Source organism: Hemicordylus capensis, chromosome 2, assembly GCF_027244095.1.
Source record: "Hemicordylus capensis ecotype Gifberg chromosome 2, rHemCap1.1.pri, whole genome shotgun sequence".
Classification (NCBI taxonomy): Eukaryota; Metazoa; Chordata; class Lepidosauria; order Squamata; family Cordylidae; genus Hemicordylus; species Hemicordylus capensis.
In genome coordinates, this window is record NC_069658.1 from 96948503 (window position 1) to 96966355 (window position 17853).

General features: G+C 40.6%; 1 protein-coding gene across 1 annotated transcript in view; it reads right to left on the bottom strand.

Annotated features, from left to right (window-relative positions):
- Positions 1 to 17853, bottom strand: part of NAA35 (N-alpha-acetyltransferase 35, NatC auxiliary subunit) — a 43632-nt gene that overhangs the window by 10934 nt on the left and 14845 nt on the right. The window contains exons 12-19 of the mRNA XM_053293764.1: positions 16360 to 16538; positions 15230 to 15289; positions 15035 to 15141; positions 10526 to 10592; positions 9358 to 9456; positions 7713 to 7891; positions 2130 to 2266; positions 1122 to 1189 (exon numbers count right to left, since the gene is read on the bottom strand). Of these exons, the coding sequence (XP_053149739.1) occupies positions 1122 to 1189; positions 2130 to 2266; positions 7713 to 7891; positions 9358 to 9456; positions 10526 to 10592; positions 15035 to 15141; positions 15230 to 15289; positions 16360 to 16538 (896 nt within the window). The remainder of the gene's footprint in view (positions 1 to 1121; positions 1190 to 2129; positions 2267 to 7712; positions 7892 to 9357; positions 9457 to 10525; positions 10593 to 15034; positions 15142 to 15229; positions 15290 to 16359; positions 16539 to 17853) is intronic.

Consider the following 17853-nt stretch of genomic DNA (forward strand, 5'->3'; position numbering starts at 1 on the left):
GAAAAGAAGAGAAACCAGCAAAATGAGAGATGTGTGTGTCACAAGATATCAGCAACAGCTTTGCTACATATACAAAAAATGCCGAGTTAAAAGTAAATATAATACAATGAAATCTGGCACACTTGGATTCCATCAACCAATCACTGAGAGAAGTATGATCTACCTTTCTTTAATAATGTGCCAAACTAGGCACTTCAGTGACCACAGTAATTACATGAGGCTGATTCAAACATAAACGTGAACCACAGTTAAGCCTGGTCCTGCACAGTGTCCCCAGTACTTGTGAAGTGCATGCTCCCTCCATCATCTGCCCTAATAAGTGTTCCGGTTAGTTTAAAATAAACCACAATCAGTTGTAAGATCCAAACAGACTGATCTTGGTTTATTCTCACCTATTTACTTGAAAGCAGCTGTGATCTGTACGCAACGATTAAAGGCAGCTGCAGATCCTAGTTTATTTCAAACATCTGCAACTGACTATAATCCTTGCATAGAGATCAAAGCTAGTTTCAAGTAAATAGGTGAGAATAAACCAAGATCAGTCAGTTTGGATCTCACAACTGATTGTGGTTTATTTTATAATAACTGGAAGCAGACCCTTGGGTGGGCATGGAGAAAGGGGGAGTGGGCACTCCAGAGCCTCAGCAGCACTGTGAGCAAACAGGCTTAACTGTGCTTCCCCATTACTTTTGAACCAGCCCACTGGATTAGGATGAGCAGAAACACTACACTGACACCGGTCACATGGAAAACAACTGCATGTATTAGTTTTACTTTCATCACAAAGAAAAGAAAGAATGCAAGGTAAGCAAATTTCCATGCATTTAATTGCTATCTGAGTTTAAACAGCATTTTATCTTAGTCTTGAAAACAAGCATAGGCTTAGATCCAGAATTGTTTGGGCAGAGCAATGGTCTGCTCACATATGGGATCTTTCCCGCCTCTCTCACCCCACTAAAAAGCTGCACCCGAAGGTCAGGAAACCATCAGGAATGGTATGGGAGATGGCACAGAAGGCCTAGAAACTGGGCAGAAGAAACTTACATGAATTCTGTAATGAACAGCCATTTAAAAAAAAAACACACACCATATTTTACAGTCACAACCCCATTATACATCACCTTATACATCCCAGCACACATGTTTTGATAGGCTTGGCTCATAGTGATCTCTCTGCTCAGAGGACGAGCTGCAAATTCAATGAATTAAAAATATGTTACCATAAAATTATACAAAATGTCATTGATATAAAGCAAAATTCCCCACATATCTCTTGGAAGTGACACAGGACAGTGTTAAAGAACAATTTTCCTCACAGGAACTAACAGAGAAGCAGAGCAGGGAAGCTTCACGTTGCAGCAAGCATGGCGGACGAGAAGGAACTGAAGTAGAATATGCTCTCCCGCCTATTTTAACAGGCACTCCCTCGTGCCTCGTAATGCCAGAGAGCACATATCAGAGCTATGTATTTCTCCGCGGAGCTACTATGCAGGCACAGAAGACCCAGTTGTGAGGGAACATGGGTCACCTCAGAGATCAAGAGTTAGATTTACTTCTAGTACAGGATCATGTGACCATGCTGGTGAACAGGAATCATGTTAACTCTTTCCAGGCAAAATTCCATCCCCACAAAAGTTGATTTACATTTACACCTAGTTCTACACAATTGCAGTAATCCAAAAGAATGGGTGTGCAGAACTGGTGTGGGGAGATATGGCCGAGGGAAATTGCTATGATAACAAAAAAGGCTGAACTGAGTGGTCAGTAGATGAAATAGGAGTTTGATGGCCCATCAGCAAGGCCATACTGGACCAAATGCTGAAGTAGTTGCTGCTGAATGGAGAAGCACAATAAAAAGGAAGACCCATAATTCCAGATGTACGACTACATCTAGTCCATACCCAATTTCTGAATTTTTTTCATTCTTCAACTAAAAATAAAGTGTGTGTGTGCGGCAGGGGGGCTATACATTTGCACTTAGAAATAAACTCAGTGGCTTACATATCCACAGCACAAATACTTATGACGACGACTACATGAATGGTCAGACAACTAGTTAGGTTCAGGTGTACTAACAACAGACCGAGACCCCAGATGAGATAGAGCTAGTTCTCAAAAGTATTTTATACCTTTCTTCTTTTTCTTTGTTTTTTTATTACTCCGACCTTTCTGTTGCTCTTCCATTATTCTTTCTTCTGCCATTTGAGAGCTATCAGCACGGCTGAGTGTGGACATTAACCAGGCATAGAGAAATTCAGAGAGATACCTACAGTAGAAAGAACTAAATTTAGGATCAACTTGTTATTTTCTGATATGGCTAAGGCAGAGTTCTTTATGTGAAGAAATTTAACGTGAAAAAAATCAAGTTAACTCTGTTAGAGCAAATAACTAGCTGTCAAATGATTTTCTTGACATAGTAACTTTGGATTATTATTACTTTTAAATCATACAGGTGAAACTCGGAAAATTAGAATATCGTGCAAAAGTCCATTAATTTCAGTAATGCAAATTAAACGGTGAAACTGATATATGAGACAGACGCATTACATGCAAAGCGAGATAAGTCAAGCCTTAATTTGTTATAATTGTGATGATCATGGCGTACAGCTCATGAAAACCCCAAATCCACAATCTCAGAAAATTAGAATATTACATGGAACCAAGAAGACAAGGATTGAAGAATAGAACAATATCGGACCTCTGAAAAGTATACAGTGTACTGTGCTTGATTGGCCAGCAAACTCACCTGACCTGACCCCATAGAGAATCTATGGGGCATTTCCAAGAGAAGGATGAGAGACATGAGACCAAACAATGCAGAATTGCTAAAGGCCGCTAATGAAGCATCCTGGTCTTCCATAATACCTCATCAGTGCCACAGGCTGATAGCATCCATGCCACGCTGCATTGAGGCAGTAATTGCTGCAAAAGGGGCCCAAACCAAGTACTGAATACATATGCATGCTTATACTTTTCAGAGGTCCGATATTGTTCTATTCTTCAATCCTTGTCTTCTTGGTTCCATGTAATATTCTAATTTTCTGAGATTGTGGATTTGGGGTTTTCATGAGCTGTACGCCATGATCATCACAATTATAACAAATTAAGGCTTGACTTATCTCGCTTTGCATGTAATGCGTCTGTCTCATATATCAGTTTCACCGTTTAATTTGCATTACTGAAATTAATGGACTTTTGCACGATATTCTAATTTTCTGAGTTTCACTTGTATATAGCACCAAATTTTAAACATAAGCTCCAATTTACACATAGAACGGAGCACTGGTTCACTTACCGTGAATGCGTCTTCTTGCTGCTACATCCAAGGACATCTCCTGTGTGGTTTACGTTTCACTCTGTTGGCTCTAGAAATGCCCATTTTAACTTCATCAGGCAGCTTGCTCAATGGGTTGTAAATAAGATCAAATCTTATCATTTACACATGGTGCTGCTTTTATACCTGCGACAGTGAGACTTTATACAGCCAAAGTACTGCCTTTGCTCTTATATGGAGCCCAACTGAGACCTGCAAGTAATTTTGCCCTACTAGAGACTATCTAGACTAAGTTTATTAGATGCATTTTGCAGGTACCGTGTTGTGCTCCAAATGCTGTCATCAGAAGAGAAGTTGGGCTTATTAGGCTCGAATCCTTATACTGGTGCTGTATCTTTCGATTTTGGTTAAAATTGAGTTTTGGACAGGCGGGTTTAGCCTCTTTGGCTATGAATGATGGTTTTAATTTGAGCTGGAAACTAGGGATGTGCATGGAACTGCGGAGCTGCAGTCCGGCACTGGTGTGGGGGTCTCTTTAAGGGGGGGGGTGTACTTACCTCCCTGCCGCCCCTTCCCCCAGTCGTTGGCAAAAGGCTTCAAAAAGCCTTTTGCACGTGCGCACGTCACGTCTCTGTGAAACACACGCGCACGTGACACAGAGACGTGACGTGCGCATGCACAAAAGGCTTTTTGAAGCCTTTTGCCGACAACTGGGGGAAGGGTCGGCAGGGAGGTATCGTGCCACCCCAAAAACTTTACAAGACGAATGCGCCGGGGGGGGGGGAAGTGGCGGGGGGGAAGTACACCGTCCCCCACCCTTAAAGAGCCCCCCACACCAGTGCCGGACCGCCCTCATGTCCAGACCGGTTCGGAGGCCTTCAGAAAGGCCTCTGGACCGGTCCAGGCTCATCCCTACTGAAAACGAGCTGTGTTGAGTAAATTTTCTTTCTTTGGCCTCTCCGTAGAGGATTTGCATACTGTAGGAATTGAGCAAGCCAGGAAGTTAGTTAAGCAACGTGTCCTGGATATAGAAGTTCAACAAGAAGGTGCGTGGATCAAGCACCGTTTATACTTAGGGAGTCAAGCTATTAATCTTAAAACAGCTAAATATTTTGATGTGGTGCTTGTCCCTAAATTTAGATGAGCCCTCACTTTAGTGTGTTTAAATGTTCTTCCTACAGCAGTATTGGATGGCAGGTTTAAGGGAGTTCTATTTTTATGACATTGCCCATGTGGCAAAGGGGTTATAGAATCCACCTCGCATGTTATTCTGTATCGTGATTTTTATAGTGAACCCCGTTTAAGACTTATATCTCCTATGTTAGATAATTTGCCTGGCCGGTCTGATAAATTTTATTTAAGTTATCTTTTAACTAATGTGTACACTCATATTATCTCTGTTATGGCCAGGTTTTGTTATATTATTTGTAAAATACGTACTGGTTTATTGTAAATGTTTGCTGGTCAATGACCGAATAAACTTATATCTATCTATCTATCTATCCATTTGCATTTGCATTCACAACCCATTATTTGGTTTTGGAATGTCTGAAGAGCCTTGTACGCCGCCAGGAGCTCTTAAGTAGTTGATGCGATATCGAGCTTCTAATGGAGACCATAGACCTTGTGCTGTGTGTTTGTTTAAGTGGGCTCCCCACCCTGTCATTGAGGCATCTGATGTCACCATAATGGTGGGTTGTGGTGTCCTGAAGGGTACCCTCTTAGTAATCTGTCCTGCTCCATCCACCACTGTAAGGAGGCTAGTACATTTTGGGGGAGCAGTACCTTCTTGGATTGTGGTTTGGTTCATGGGTGGTACGCTCAAAGGAACCATTGTTGCCATATGCGTAGCCTCAGTCTCTCATAAGGGACTGTTGTGGTACAAGACGCCATGAGGCCAAGCAGTACTTCTGCTTCTCACACCCTTTGTAACGGTGTCATATGAAAAGAGTTGATTAGGGATCATATGCGTTGGAAGTGGCCCTCTGGAAGATACACCATTTGAGTCACCATATCCAGCCGTGCCTCGATGTATTGCAGGCAAGTGGACGGTGTCAAAAATGACTTCTTCCAATTGATCTGGACTCCCAGATCTTTCAATAGAGTCATTACCAAAGTTATGTGGGATAAGAGTTCCTGTTGTGTCTTGGCTGTCAGAAGCCAATCGTCTAAATAAGAGTATACACATAGGTCCTGCGTTCTCAGATAGGCCACTATTACCGCTACGCATTTTGTGAAAACCCTTGGAGTAGTGACTAGACCAAAGGGCAAGACATTGTATTGATAGATCTCCGCCCCCAATGTGAAACGGATAAATTTGCAATGACTGTCCCATATCCCCACATGGAAGTATGCATCTTTCAGGTCGAGCGTTGCAATCCATTGCATGGAGTAGTGGAAGGATGGCTTGCAACGTTGTCATTTAAAGTTTCCGTACCTCTATGAATTGGTTTAGCCAACGAAGGTCCATTATGGAACGTATGCCCCCATCCCGCTTGGGAATTTGAATCCAAAAGAATAGTTAAATCCGTTCCAGTAGTCGATTTAAGGAGTAAATGAGTAGAGATTTACTTTGAGGAGCAAGCTGTTTCTGAGGACTGATCCGTATGGTAGTCAGCAAGAAACTGAGTAAGAGGACTCCCATCTGCCACTACGTGCAGGGCGATTGTGGGCATCACAAGGAGCAAACGAATTCTAACTGAAGCTGATCTGCGCAGGTGCAGAACCCACTGTTATGAATGCCTAGAACTACTATCCAGATCTGCCTTGAGCCAAACAGGACTAAAAGAACTGTGTGCACATCCAGATGCACATCTGATTCTTAAAGGCTTCAATCTAATTAACATACTCCTGCTTCAAGCCACATGGGAGAGTATAACTCACACAGGAGAGGTCCTCGGAGGCAGCAGCAGAGAATGACCTTGTGTTTTCATCATTAGAAACAATTTGTTAGCATTACTTAAGACAACCTTTCAGAATATTTACCTGGAAAAAAAGAACACTAACATCTGAATGTTACTACTATGTTTACATTGTAAAATATTGCCAAGACTACAGCCATGCTGTAAATAAAATCTTGTTTTAGTTTTTTGAAACAAAATATCCTATTCATTAGTTTTAATAGAATGTGTAACCTGAGAAGAGAATGCTGACATCCAGACTAGCATTACTTGGGCCAAATAATGTTTCATGCATGCATTGGTAAGAAGCAATTTATGCCGATCCCCCTCTTCTCTCTGTAGTTCTCTCTGCCTCCCAGAAATATGTCCCTGAGGATCCTGCAACCTACAAAGACATATTTTCAGAATGCAGAGGAAAGAAAAGGGACATGAATACACAGAAACAACAATGCATGCAGTAAGAGCTTTGCTAGCACTAAAAAGGTAAAGTGTGTCGTCAAGTCCATTCCGACTCCTGGCACCCACAGAGTCCTGTGGTTTTCTTTGGTAGAATACAGGAGGGGTTTACCATTGCCTCCTCCCGTGCAGTATGAGTTGATACCTTTCAGCATCTTCCTACATCGCTGCTGCCCAATATAGTACCAGTGTAGATTCAAACCACCAACCTTCTGCTCGTTAGTCAAGCATTTCCCTGCTGCGCCACTTAAGGTGACTTTGCTAGCACTAGCCTCTGCTAATTGAGCAAAGATATATGTTTCAAAGTAGTGATTATCTTACATTTAGCAGGAGAAGAGCAACTGGTCCTAATCAATCCAAACACATCATCCCTCCAGTGGCTGTTAATCATGTCTACTTTATGTTTTTCTTTTTTTTAAGATTGTGAGCCCACTGGGGACTGGGAAACACCTTGTTATTTTTTCTATGTAAACCTTTGACAGTTTTTGTTGCTTAAAATCAATACAAAAAATTTAATAATAGTAATACTCCCTACAACTCCCACTGCCAAGTTATGATGCTCTGGGAGTGACAAGCTGCACAAATTATCCTAACCTGTACATGCTGGGATTCCTTTCTTGGATCCCAGTCAGGAGGTCTCTACAAGCTGTCCCAGTTAAGAATGATTGTGTGCGCTCACCAGAGCACCGTACTTGAAGTACAAGCCTACAGAAATAGGGAGAACAACTATATATATATTCCCTATAGGTAAGGGAATAGATATTCCATAGAAAGAGAGAGAGAAATTACCCAATGCATATTACCCAATGCATATTACATATTATGTAATTTCACTTGGGAGCACCAACCAATTCAGAGTCAGCAGACGTCCTTGCAATCTACAGAAAACTGTTACCAGTTTCTGCTCTGGGCTCCTTGGAGGAAGAGCGGGATATAAAATGTAAAAAAATAAAATAAAAATAAAAATCTAGTTTATGGCTTCCCATAACATGCATGTATGGTACAAGTGAAATGCCCTGTACCTAATTAACAGGATTCTGGGAAATACTCCCTTCCAGCTTCCAAGCAATTGAGCCTCTTACCAATATATGTAGTAATATTCATGCATACTGTAGAGCTCCAGCTCAAATCCACTCAGTAGGTATTGTATCATAATGCGAAGGTTATGGTAAAGGACCCAAGTGCCCAGGCACGCCAAGTGTTGCCTCTGAGGTTCTTGTTTCAGTAGCATACTGTGAAGTGCTGCATCCACTTTCTCTGCCTAACAAGTAGAAAGAGTGTGTTCAAATCCAGTATCACATTCACAAATTCAACAACAAATTTTAGTCTTCATACCTGCATTCACATATTAGACTCAAAGCTGACATTTAAACAAGTGTGACAGATTCTCATAAAACAGAATGTTAAAAAAACCATCCAGCAGAGGATATCATGACCAGAACATTAAAAAGGTGAGCCAAAATCCACACATATTGTAGTTATTGCCATTCCCAGATGACACTTAAATATATTATATATTAAAATTAATTATGTATATTTTGGCTAGTTCCATGTTGGATATACAGCTAATTCAGTTAACCCAATTCAGCTTACTTAGGAGTGTTTGTATGGGAATTCATATAAACGTTTTTATTTGTGGTACCAGTCGCTATTCAGACACATTATTTTGTATGATTTGTACAATTTGTTTAGTTCTATAGTGGCCCTTTTAAAAAAATTTACATGGTTACATTACAATATATTTTTAAAGATCACCACTGATGAAGGCATTCTGGTTGAAACATGTTTGGCAAGACTGATTAGAAATTGGGAAAAATCAATATTTGACACTTATCTCAACAACAACGCAACACTGGGATTACTTTGGAGCATCTGTCAGCACTTTCCCCATTTTTTTCTAAGGACATATTTTGGACATGAACTATTGGATTCTATCTTTTCAGCAGAGACTATTTTAATGAAATTTTATTGTTCATTTTTCATCTATTTTATAAGAACATAGAGATGTATTGGATTTTCAACCATCCAGTTTTATTACTATATTACAACATTAGTATATAGCAACTAGATTCTTTTTTTATGCCTTGATATTGTCAAATCCAAACAGGTTTTGTTTTCTGCTGTTTGTATTACCCAGAAGCTGACACATCCTAGAATTCTGTTTCCTAATATGTAGATGTCTTTAGCATTCAATAAATTTTTAATCTCCATTACTGACGTATTTTACCACTGTGGCAGCAGCAGGCAACTGTTTCTCTTGCTTATACTATGTTATATATTTACACATTAATATGCCTGGTGTGCTTTGTCATTCTGTCAGTATTTTTAAATTACTATTTAAAACACTATTTGCTTGTTAAATAATGTCAACACACACACCACAACTACCTTGGGAACTCACAGGAGATTTTCTAATCCAGATTGGCTCAGAAATTAGCTGAGATTTCTCAATTTAAAAAAAAAAAATTAGGTGGTGGGGCGGGGGGAGTGCAGCAGCTTATTTCCAAGGCAATCTGTTGTGAGCTGTTGAAATGCTGTCAACATTCACTAAACAGCATATAACTCAACTACTGAAACCCTGCCCAAGGTTTCCAAATCTTCAGTGGAAGCTGACTGTTCAGAATTCTTGTTTGTGGTCACAACAGCTGGGAAAATAAAACAGGACTGAAGACAAAGCCGTCCTCATGATATCACAGTGTGGAATATTCTGTCTGCCCAGTAATTTACCTCATCCTGCAAAGTAGCAAATTCTTCAAGAATATGACCAAGTTTATCTCTCTGACGAGCTCTATTGTGCCCATGAATCTGAATCAAACTACAGAATGGCTGGAAAAAAGAAATAATGGTTAATGTTTGACCCTTAGTCCCCCCCCCCGCCCATATCCTACACATCCTAAGAGACATATCTTAAGAACATAACAGAAGTAAAGTAGAGACAGGCTGACACTATACCACTGTGAAAATCAGTGTCATTCATGACTCTTTTAAGGCACAGGGAGAGCTGAACTCCTGGCTCACCACCGACAATGACTTTTGAGAAGGTAGGGAGGGTGCCAGTTCCTGAGCATATGCACTGGCTGTGTGCCATAGAACCAGCCATATTCAAGATAGCACCGAAACAAGCATATACAGGAACGTATTCCATCTGATGCTATACATTTCAAAGAAAGTGTTTTGAATGATGCTCTATGATGTGGACAGGTGCATGCAATTTCTTATCCCCTCATGATCCTTAACTTCATTTATTCAGATAAGGCTCTAGCACAGTAAAAGATAGCCATTAATACTAGAGCCCCAAAATTTATATTGAGTGCGCTCTCCCAGCTTGCATTCTGTGGAGTGCTTGTTTAGACCACATTTTCTGGGGTGTAGCAGAATACAAAAATAAAGCTGCATACACTTTAGTTACCAAAACCATATGTTATTTATCAAACGAGAAGCAGCAGATCTGGGAGCTGGCCAAGGAGCCCAGCAAGTTCTAACATTTACCCTGTAATAATCCAGGGTTAAGGCCAATTCCTACTTGCTAACTAAACTGGTGAGGGATAAGAGCTCTTGAGGCAGAGGTTTGCTAGCTGGTGGGAGTGTCCAGGGCCTTAACATCCGACCCACTGTAGAATGGTGGGAAAGGAACTTGAGCCAATTCCCTCTTACAAGAACTCTCCTACTAGAGACGATTCAGACTCCTCTTTTGCCCATTAAGCTCTATACTTGATTTGGCGAGGGGTAGAAGGAAAGTGCCAAGGCCTGATCTCTCAAAACAGCTGCTGCTAGAAAGGCTGCAGGGAAAGCATTCAAATGGAGGATGGGCTCTGTCACACAAAAATAAATCCTCATTATGAATACTTTTATATTTAAGGAGCCAGTAGGTATTGAAATATTTCGTAACACTCACCCGAATACAGTGTGTCACAAAGGAATCAATGTAGTCCTTCGCCTGGTGGTTGTTATAAAGACAACACCTATACGAGAACAAAGTTATTTAAAATGAAAATTAGACAGACTCACATTGTCCTAAAGAGAAAGATTTTACTTGGAATCATGACTCTGGTTATGCTATATTGACTGCAGAACCAGTTAAGCCTGGTCCAAGGTGATCTGTAAACTTTAATACTGAAAACATGTGCAAATGATTTCGCCCATTATCAGATCTTTTTCTTGCAAAGCAATTCATAGTATAAAGAGCTTGGGGATTCTGAGTGCAGAACTACACCATGAAGTTAGAGGGATGGCTACGTGGTATAGGGGCGGTATAGAAATTGAATTAATAATAATAATAATAATAGGCACCGCAAAGTTCTTCGCGATAACATCCAAGGCATTACAAAGCCCGCTATTCGTCGCTTGGCTCGTTGTGGTGGTGTGAAGCGATGTTAAATGCTTTGAAAGTTTTGCTAATTAAGTTTTGGTAATTAACCACCAAAACCGTACAGAGTACGACCCTGGCGCTTCAGCGCGTAAACAACATCCATAGCAGTCACAGTCTTTCTCTTCGCGTGCTCAGTGAGGTGAGCACGCTCACCACATCACGAATAACATTCTCCAGAAAAGCCTTCAAAACGCCTCGTTTCTTCATAGATCAAGCCAGAAATGCGCTTCACACCACTACAACGCTTCACACCACCACGTGTGTGGTGCTCGTGTTATGGTGTGAAGCGATGATCTGCTATTACAAGTCTAGTCCAACTAGAAGAGGTTATTTAAAAAGAATGTACCAAATTTGGAAAGAGAAGCATCCAGATACAGAAATAACAGAACAAAGGCTAGCAGACCAGAGAAGATACATAATAAGAAATAAAGTATTCACAGGAGTTGAGCTGGAAGAACTGCAAAGAGCAACACAGGCTCAAGATATGGAAGAAGAATTACCACCAACTGAAGCAGTTGCTCAGGCGCAGGTGGAGGAGGTGTTGGAAATAGGGGATGCCATTGTTGCTGAACTGTTTCAAAATCTAAACCAGGCAACCTCCCCTTTGCCTTCACCTCAAAAACCCGAATACCGTTTAAAAGAAAAGCAACAAGAACTAAAGCAAAAAATAACTGAGCACATGAACCAAACAACCACCAGGGTTCGACTTCCAGCTCTAAAAACAGTTGCCAAAAACAACTTGCTCAAGTATTAAAAGATGTAAATGCTGCACTTGCAGAAAAAACAACCAAGAATTTGCAAAAAACAAACCAACTAATGTACAGTGCAGCAACAATAACAACACAAAAGCCGGATATAAGATCAATGGACCTGTAAAAAAAGAAAGTAGTACATCACCTAAATGGAAGATTAGATTAGAAAATAAAATCTCCAGGCTTAGATCAGATGCTAGTAAATTGAAAGATATGAAAGACAAGAAGCTGAAGAATGAAAACACCAAACAGCATCTGATCCAAAAATACCACCTAGATTCAAGGAAAATTAGAGAAGTCCTGGAAATCATAAAGCAGCAAATAACAGTAGTGTCAAAGAAGATTAGCAGATATGAAGCCAGAATTACACAACACAGGCAGAATCTCCAATTCCAGTCGAATCACAGATGTTTCTACCAAAGCATAGAAGGAGAAACTGCAACAAACACAGAAACACCAAATAAAGAAGAAACAGTGCAATTCTGGGGGAAATTATGGGACAATCCAATATATTATAATTAAAAAGCAGGCTGGATGAAAGAGGTCAAAAAATGTAACCAACAAATGCAAGATCTAATAACACCAGAATTAATAAGTGAAAGAGCAAAGAAAATTAAAAATTGGACTCCTCCAGGCGACGATGAACTGCATGGCTTTTGGCTTAAACACCTAACAAGCCTTCATAAACAACTATCAAAACAATCACATTTTGCAAGGAGGTGATATTGAACAATGGCTAACAACTGGAAAAACTCATCTCATCATGAAAGACCCAGCAAAAGGTGCAGTTCCAATTAATTATAGACCGATAACCTGTCTGCCAACCATGTTCAAAATATTAACTGGAATAATAGCAGATGAAGTCATGCAACACTTATTAACTAACAAACAGCTTCCAGTTGAACAGAAAGGAAATTGCCCGAACACCAGAGGCACAAAAGACCAGCTGCTGACTGACAAAATTATTTTAGAAAATTGCAAGAGAAGAAAAACCAATCTATATTACATGCAAAGCGAGATAAGTCAAGCCTTAATTTGTTATAATTGTGATGATCACAATTTGTTATAATTGTACAGCTCATGAGAACCCCAAATCCACAATCCCAGAAAATTAGAATATTACATGAAACCAATAAAACAAGGATTGTAAATAGAACAATATCGGACCTCTGAAAAGTATAAGCATGCATATGTATACAGTACTTGGTTTGGGCCCCTTTTGCAGCAATTACTGCCTCAATGCGGCGTGGCATGGATGCTATCAGCCTGTGGCACTGCTGAGGTGTTATGGAAGACCAGGATGCTTCAATAGCGGCCTTCAGCTCTTCTGCATTGTTTGGTCTCATGTCTCTCATCCTTCTCTTGGCAATGCCCCATAGATTCTCTATGGGGTTCAGGTCAGGTGAGTTTGCTGGCCAATCAAGCACAGTAATCCCATGGTCACTGAACCAGGTTTTGGTACTTTTGGCAGTGTGGGCAGGTGCCAAGTCCTGCTGGAAAATGAAGTCAGCATCCCCATACAGCTCGTCTGCGGAAGGAAGCATGAAGTGCTCCAAAATCTCCTGATAGACGGCTGCGTTGATCCTGGACTTAATGAAGCACAGTGGACCAACACCAGAAGATGACATGGCTCCCCAAATCAACACAGACTGTGGAAACTTCACACTGGACTTCAAGCATCTTGCATTGTGTGCCTCTCCATTCTTCCTCCAGACTCTGGGTCCTTGGTTTCCCAATGAGATACAGAAGTTGCTCTCATCAGAAAAGAGGACTTTGGACCACTGAGCAACAGACCAGTTCTTTTTTTCTTGAGCCCAGGTAAGACGCTTCTGACGTTGTTTGTTGTTCAGGAGCGGCTTGACAAGAGGAATACGACATTTGAAGCCCATGTCCAGGATCCGTCTGTGTGTGGTGGCTCTTGATGCACTAACTCCAGCCTCAGTCCACTCCTTGTGAAAGTCCCCAACACTTTTGAATGGCCTTTTCCTGACAATCCTCTCCAGGCTGCAGTCATCCCTGCTGCTTGTGCACCTTTTTCTTCCACACTTTCCCCTTCCACATAACTTTCTATTAATGTGCTTTGATACAGCACTTTGGGAACATCCAACTTCTTTTGCAATTACCTTTTGAGGCTTTCCCTCCTTATGGAGGGTGTCAATGATGGTTTTCTGCACAACTGTCAAGTCAGCAGTCTTTCCCATGATTGTGATTCCTAATGAACCAGACTGAGAGACCATTTAAAGGCTCAGGAACCCTTTGCAGGTGTTATGGATTGATTAGCTGATTGGAGTGGGACACCTGGAGCCTAGACTGTTGAACCTTTTCACAATATTCTAATTTTCTGGGATTGTGGATTTGGGGTTCTCATGAGCTGTACGCCATGATCATCACAATTATAACAAATTAAGGCTTGACTTATCTCACTTTGCATGTAATGCGTCTATCTCATATATCAGTTTCACCTTTTAATTTGCATTACTGAAATTAATGAACTTTTGCACGATATTCTAATTTTTCGAGTTTCACCTGTAATCCCAGTGGTAATTGGCGCCCTGGGTGCAGTTCCAAAAGACCTTGAAGAGCACCTCAACACCATAGGGGCCACAGAAATCACCATCAGCCAATTACAAAAAGCAGCTTTACTGGGAACAGCCTATATTCTGTGACGATATCTATAACAACTGACAATAAAATTCTGGCATCCCAGGTCCTTGGGAAGGACTCGATGTCTGGATAAAACAAACCAGTCAATAACACCTGTCTGACTGTGTAAACAAGAAATAATAGGAAGAAGAGGAAGAAGAAGAGGAAGAAGAAGAGGAAGAAGTGCTTCTTGCATACTTGCAACCTAAAAACCTTCCAGTGCTTGCTGATTATGTGACACTTAAGATCTTGGCATCACACGGTCATGACTATCATTATGCCCAACTGCCCTGGTGATGAAGTTAAATATTATTTTCCCTATTTATCAAGTGAATATTGGAGTAGACAGAGCCAAAGGGACTTGCCAACCGTCATGTCCAATTTTGAAGCAAAATCGGAAACTGAATCCAAGTCCTAGCCTAGTATCATGCAGTAGTCAGTCAAGGACTTTTCAAGTTGCAAGCTCATGAACTATTTTCAGATGTGTCAGTCCTACATGGTGCTGTGGCATGTACAAGCAACAGCAGATACTGTGTTTTATAGATAGCTGTGTTGACAGATGACAGATGCATCTCTAGGATTTGGTGCAAATACAAGAGTATGAAAATACAGACCCCAAGAGGTAGACTGCACTACTCACTTTGGAGACAGTACTGGAGGACTGACGAAAGATCTCAGAGCATCTTTCACCATATCTTGCATGAGATGAGTACCAAACACCTTTTTGTTATCTACAAGGAAAGTAGTCTAAAAAAGATAGTAGCTTTGTTACTTCATTCAGTTATGAACATAACACTTAGAAATACTTTACTGAATTAAGGTATCTACTACTTGCCTGTAACAGTGATCTTGAAAGAACACATGGTGATTGTTCACTAAATTCACAGAAAAAATCCTAGTTTATGAACAGAATTGGGGGGAAAAAAATACTGAGGTTAACACTATCCACAGGACTACAGATATGAGCAGAAATAAACTCTGCAACTGAGTTGTGACTACTCTGAGAAGAACTCAAAAGGTAATCTTCTGTAACAAACTACATTTCTGTCCTGTCCTGAATCATTTTGTTGGTGTGGATAAGGGAGCTACTACCAGAAAGCTGAGAGGGAGCATAAGGCAGTCAGTTCAGGGGAACCTGTAATCTTTCTCTTGGAAGAGCAACCCCTAGGAAAAGCCCCATCCCCTAGGAATTATGTACAGGAATATCAGAGGTCTCCCTGCTTTAGTGAGCAATCAATACCCATGTGACATCAGTAGTCATTTCACCACCACTCCTTTATTTGCATTTCTACCAATGCAATGCACACTAAAGAAGAAACTGCCAGATCTTTAAGATCTGAAAGCAGAAGAATGAACACAGACTTACAAAAGGTGAGCAACAACACCTTTTGTAAGTCTGGAATCACAACTGTACAAACAGGGTTTTGGAATGCAGTGTCACCAATATGTGAATGACTTCAGTCTCTGCCTCTCCTTTCCATCACATTTCAGGAAGGCTGTTGAGATGCTAAACTAACATTTAAGGTGAGTAATAGGAGCAAACTAAATGAAGCAGAGGTGCTCTTAGCCAATTCAACTAGGATTAGTTCAACACTAATTAGTTTTAACACTGCAACAGTAACCAATACATTGTAACTAAGATGCCATTGTGAGTTTGGCAAGTGTAGCTGCCCTCTGAATGTGTTTGGCAAGAGAAGGTTCTGAGCAGATACGATGATAACCTAAAGAAGTTACAAGCATCCTTGAATCCTATCCAAATACAATGACTGAAGTCATCATTGCAAGATCTCCAGTACTAGCTTGCCTCCAAATTCTTTGCACATTATCCCTATTTGTGTCTGAAACAAGAAACTGAGAAATCAAAGGGAAAGGGGCTCTAGGAGAGATTATGCACACAGTACCACTGTTATGAAAAGATGCTCCTATATCCATATAAATAAGGCAAGTAATAGTGTTGATACTTACCAGTATGCAGTGCAAGTTAGTTAAATTGACTACTTCACAAACAGTTTTTATTCGATCTATAAGTTTTGAAAAATAGTTGACCATTTCTTCCCTTTTAATAATTTTTGCATATCGAGGAAAAGTTGGAGGAAGCAGTCTCTGATTAACTAGGGGCTCAAAACCCATCATAATAGGGTGATCTAAAAAAAAAAAAAGTTACAGTTTCGGTTACTGTTAACTTCCATTAAGTACTCAATCAAACCAGATTTTTTTAAATCAAGTTACTCATCAAGCAATACAGAATTTCAATTTATGTTTAAGTGTATTGGTTTAAAGTAATTTCTTCATGTCAATTAAGCAATATAAATTATGATTAGAAAAGGTATTTGAGTTAAGGTACACAGAATTAAAGCATAAGGTACACAGAATTAAAGCATAATATACTTGACATCAAGTGTATTGAATGAAAAAAGTCCAGGTACAAAACAAAACAAAAAAGACATACATGGTATGATTCAATGCCCCACAATTGTGGGGTCTTTGTATTGGTGTTCTCAGAGGGAACCCTTTTATACGCACTAATTATAAATTAATAAATTAATTATTGTCCACAGAGCAATGCCTCAACAAGGTTCTGTTCTATAGCATTTATACCAACTCCAGAAGATGTCATGGGAAAAATCTATGGCATCAAGCATAGTACCTTTATAGCATCATTCTAGCCACACTTGCAATGCAAGAGTGGTCCACAGTGCTCTGACAAAGTGGCCTGCATCTCCAGAAGCTGCTATGTTCCATCTGAACACAGAAAGCAAATATACAGGGAGAAATATACAGTGGAGATCCATCTTATTTATTATTTGTTTCTCTATGTAAACTGCCCTGAGCCATTTTTGGAAAGGCGGTATAGGAATCAAATAAAATTTTTTAAAGGACACAAGCGTGTGCGTGCACACACACACACACACACCTGTACATAAGCCAGTCGTCGTATTTTACATGTTAATGTACATTTGGCTTGTGTACCCCTCCCTTATATTCCCTTTGTCTACATGCAGCAGACACAGCAGAGCTTTTGGAAGATAGGGTCAAAGATAGGGTTATTGTCGCTAAATTTTGACTAGCCTTTGATCTTCCTAATCTGTTAGATCATGCACCACAAAGATCAAAAGATCATGCACACAACCATAATATTGGGGTCAGGGGGGGTGGGGGTGGGGAAGGCAGTACCTTACCTACCTCCCCACCCCACATGACCGCCGGTTCTTTACAGGCGCTCACATGTCCACACGATCAGCGCTGTAGTGAGTGACATGCCAATTCCCAGGGCAGGGAAAAGACACCCGGTTTCCAGATATCCCATTATGCACCATGCGAGCAGTGTGGTACCTTAAGGATATGCTAGAGGCCGGAACATTCCTTCCCCCAGCTTCTATGGTAGGACGGGTTACCAGCAGCCCAAACAGGACTGCAGGCAATTTGTGTTGCGACGCGGCTGGGAAGCGAGGCAAGAGG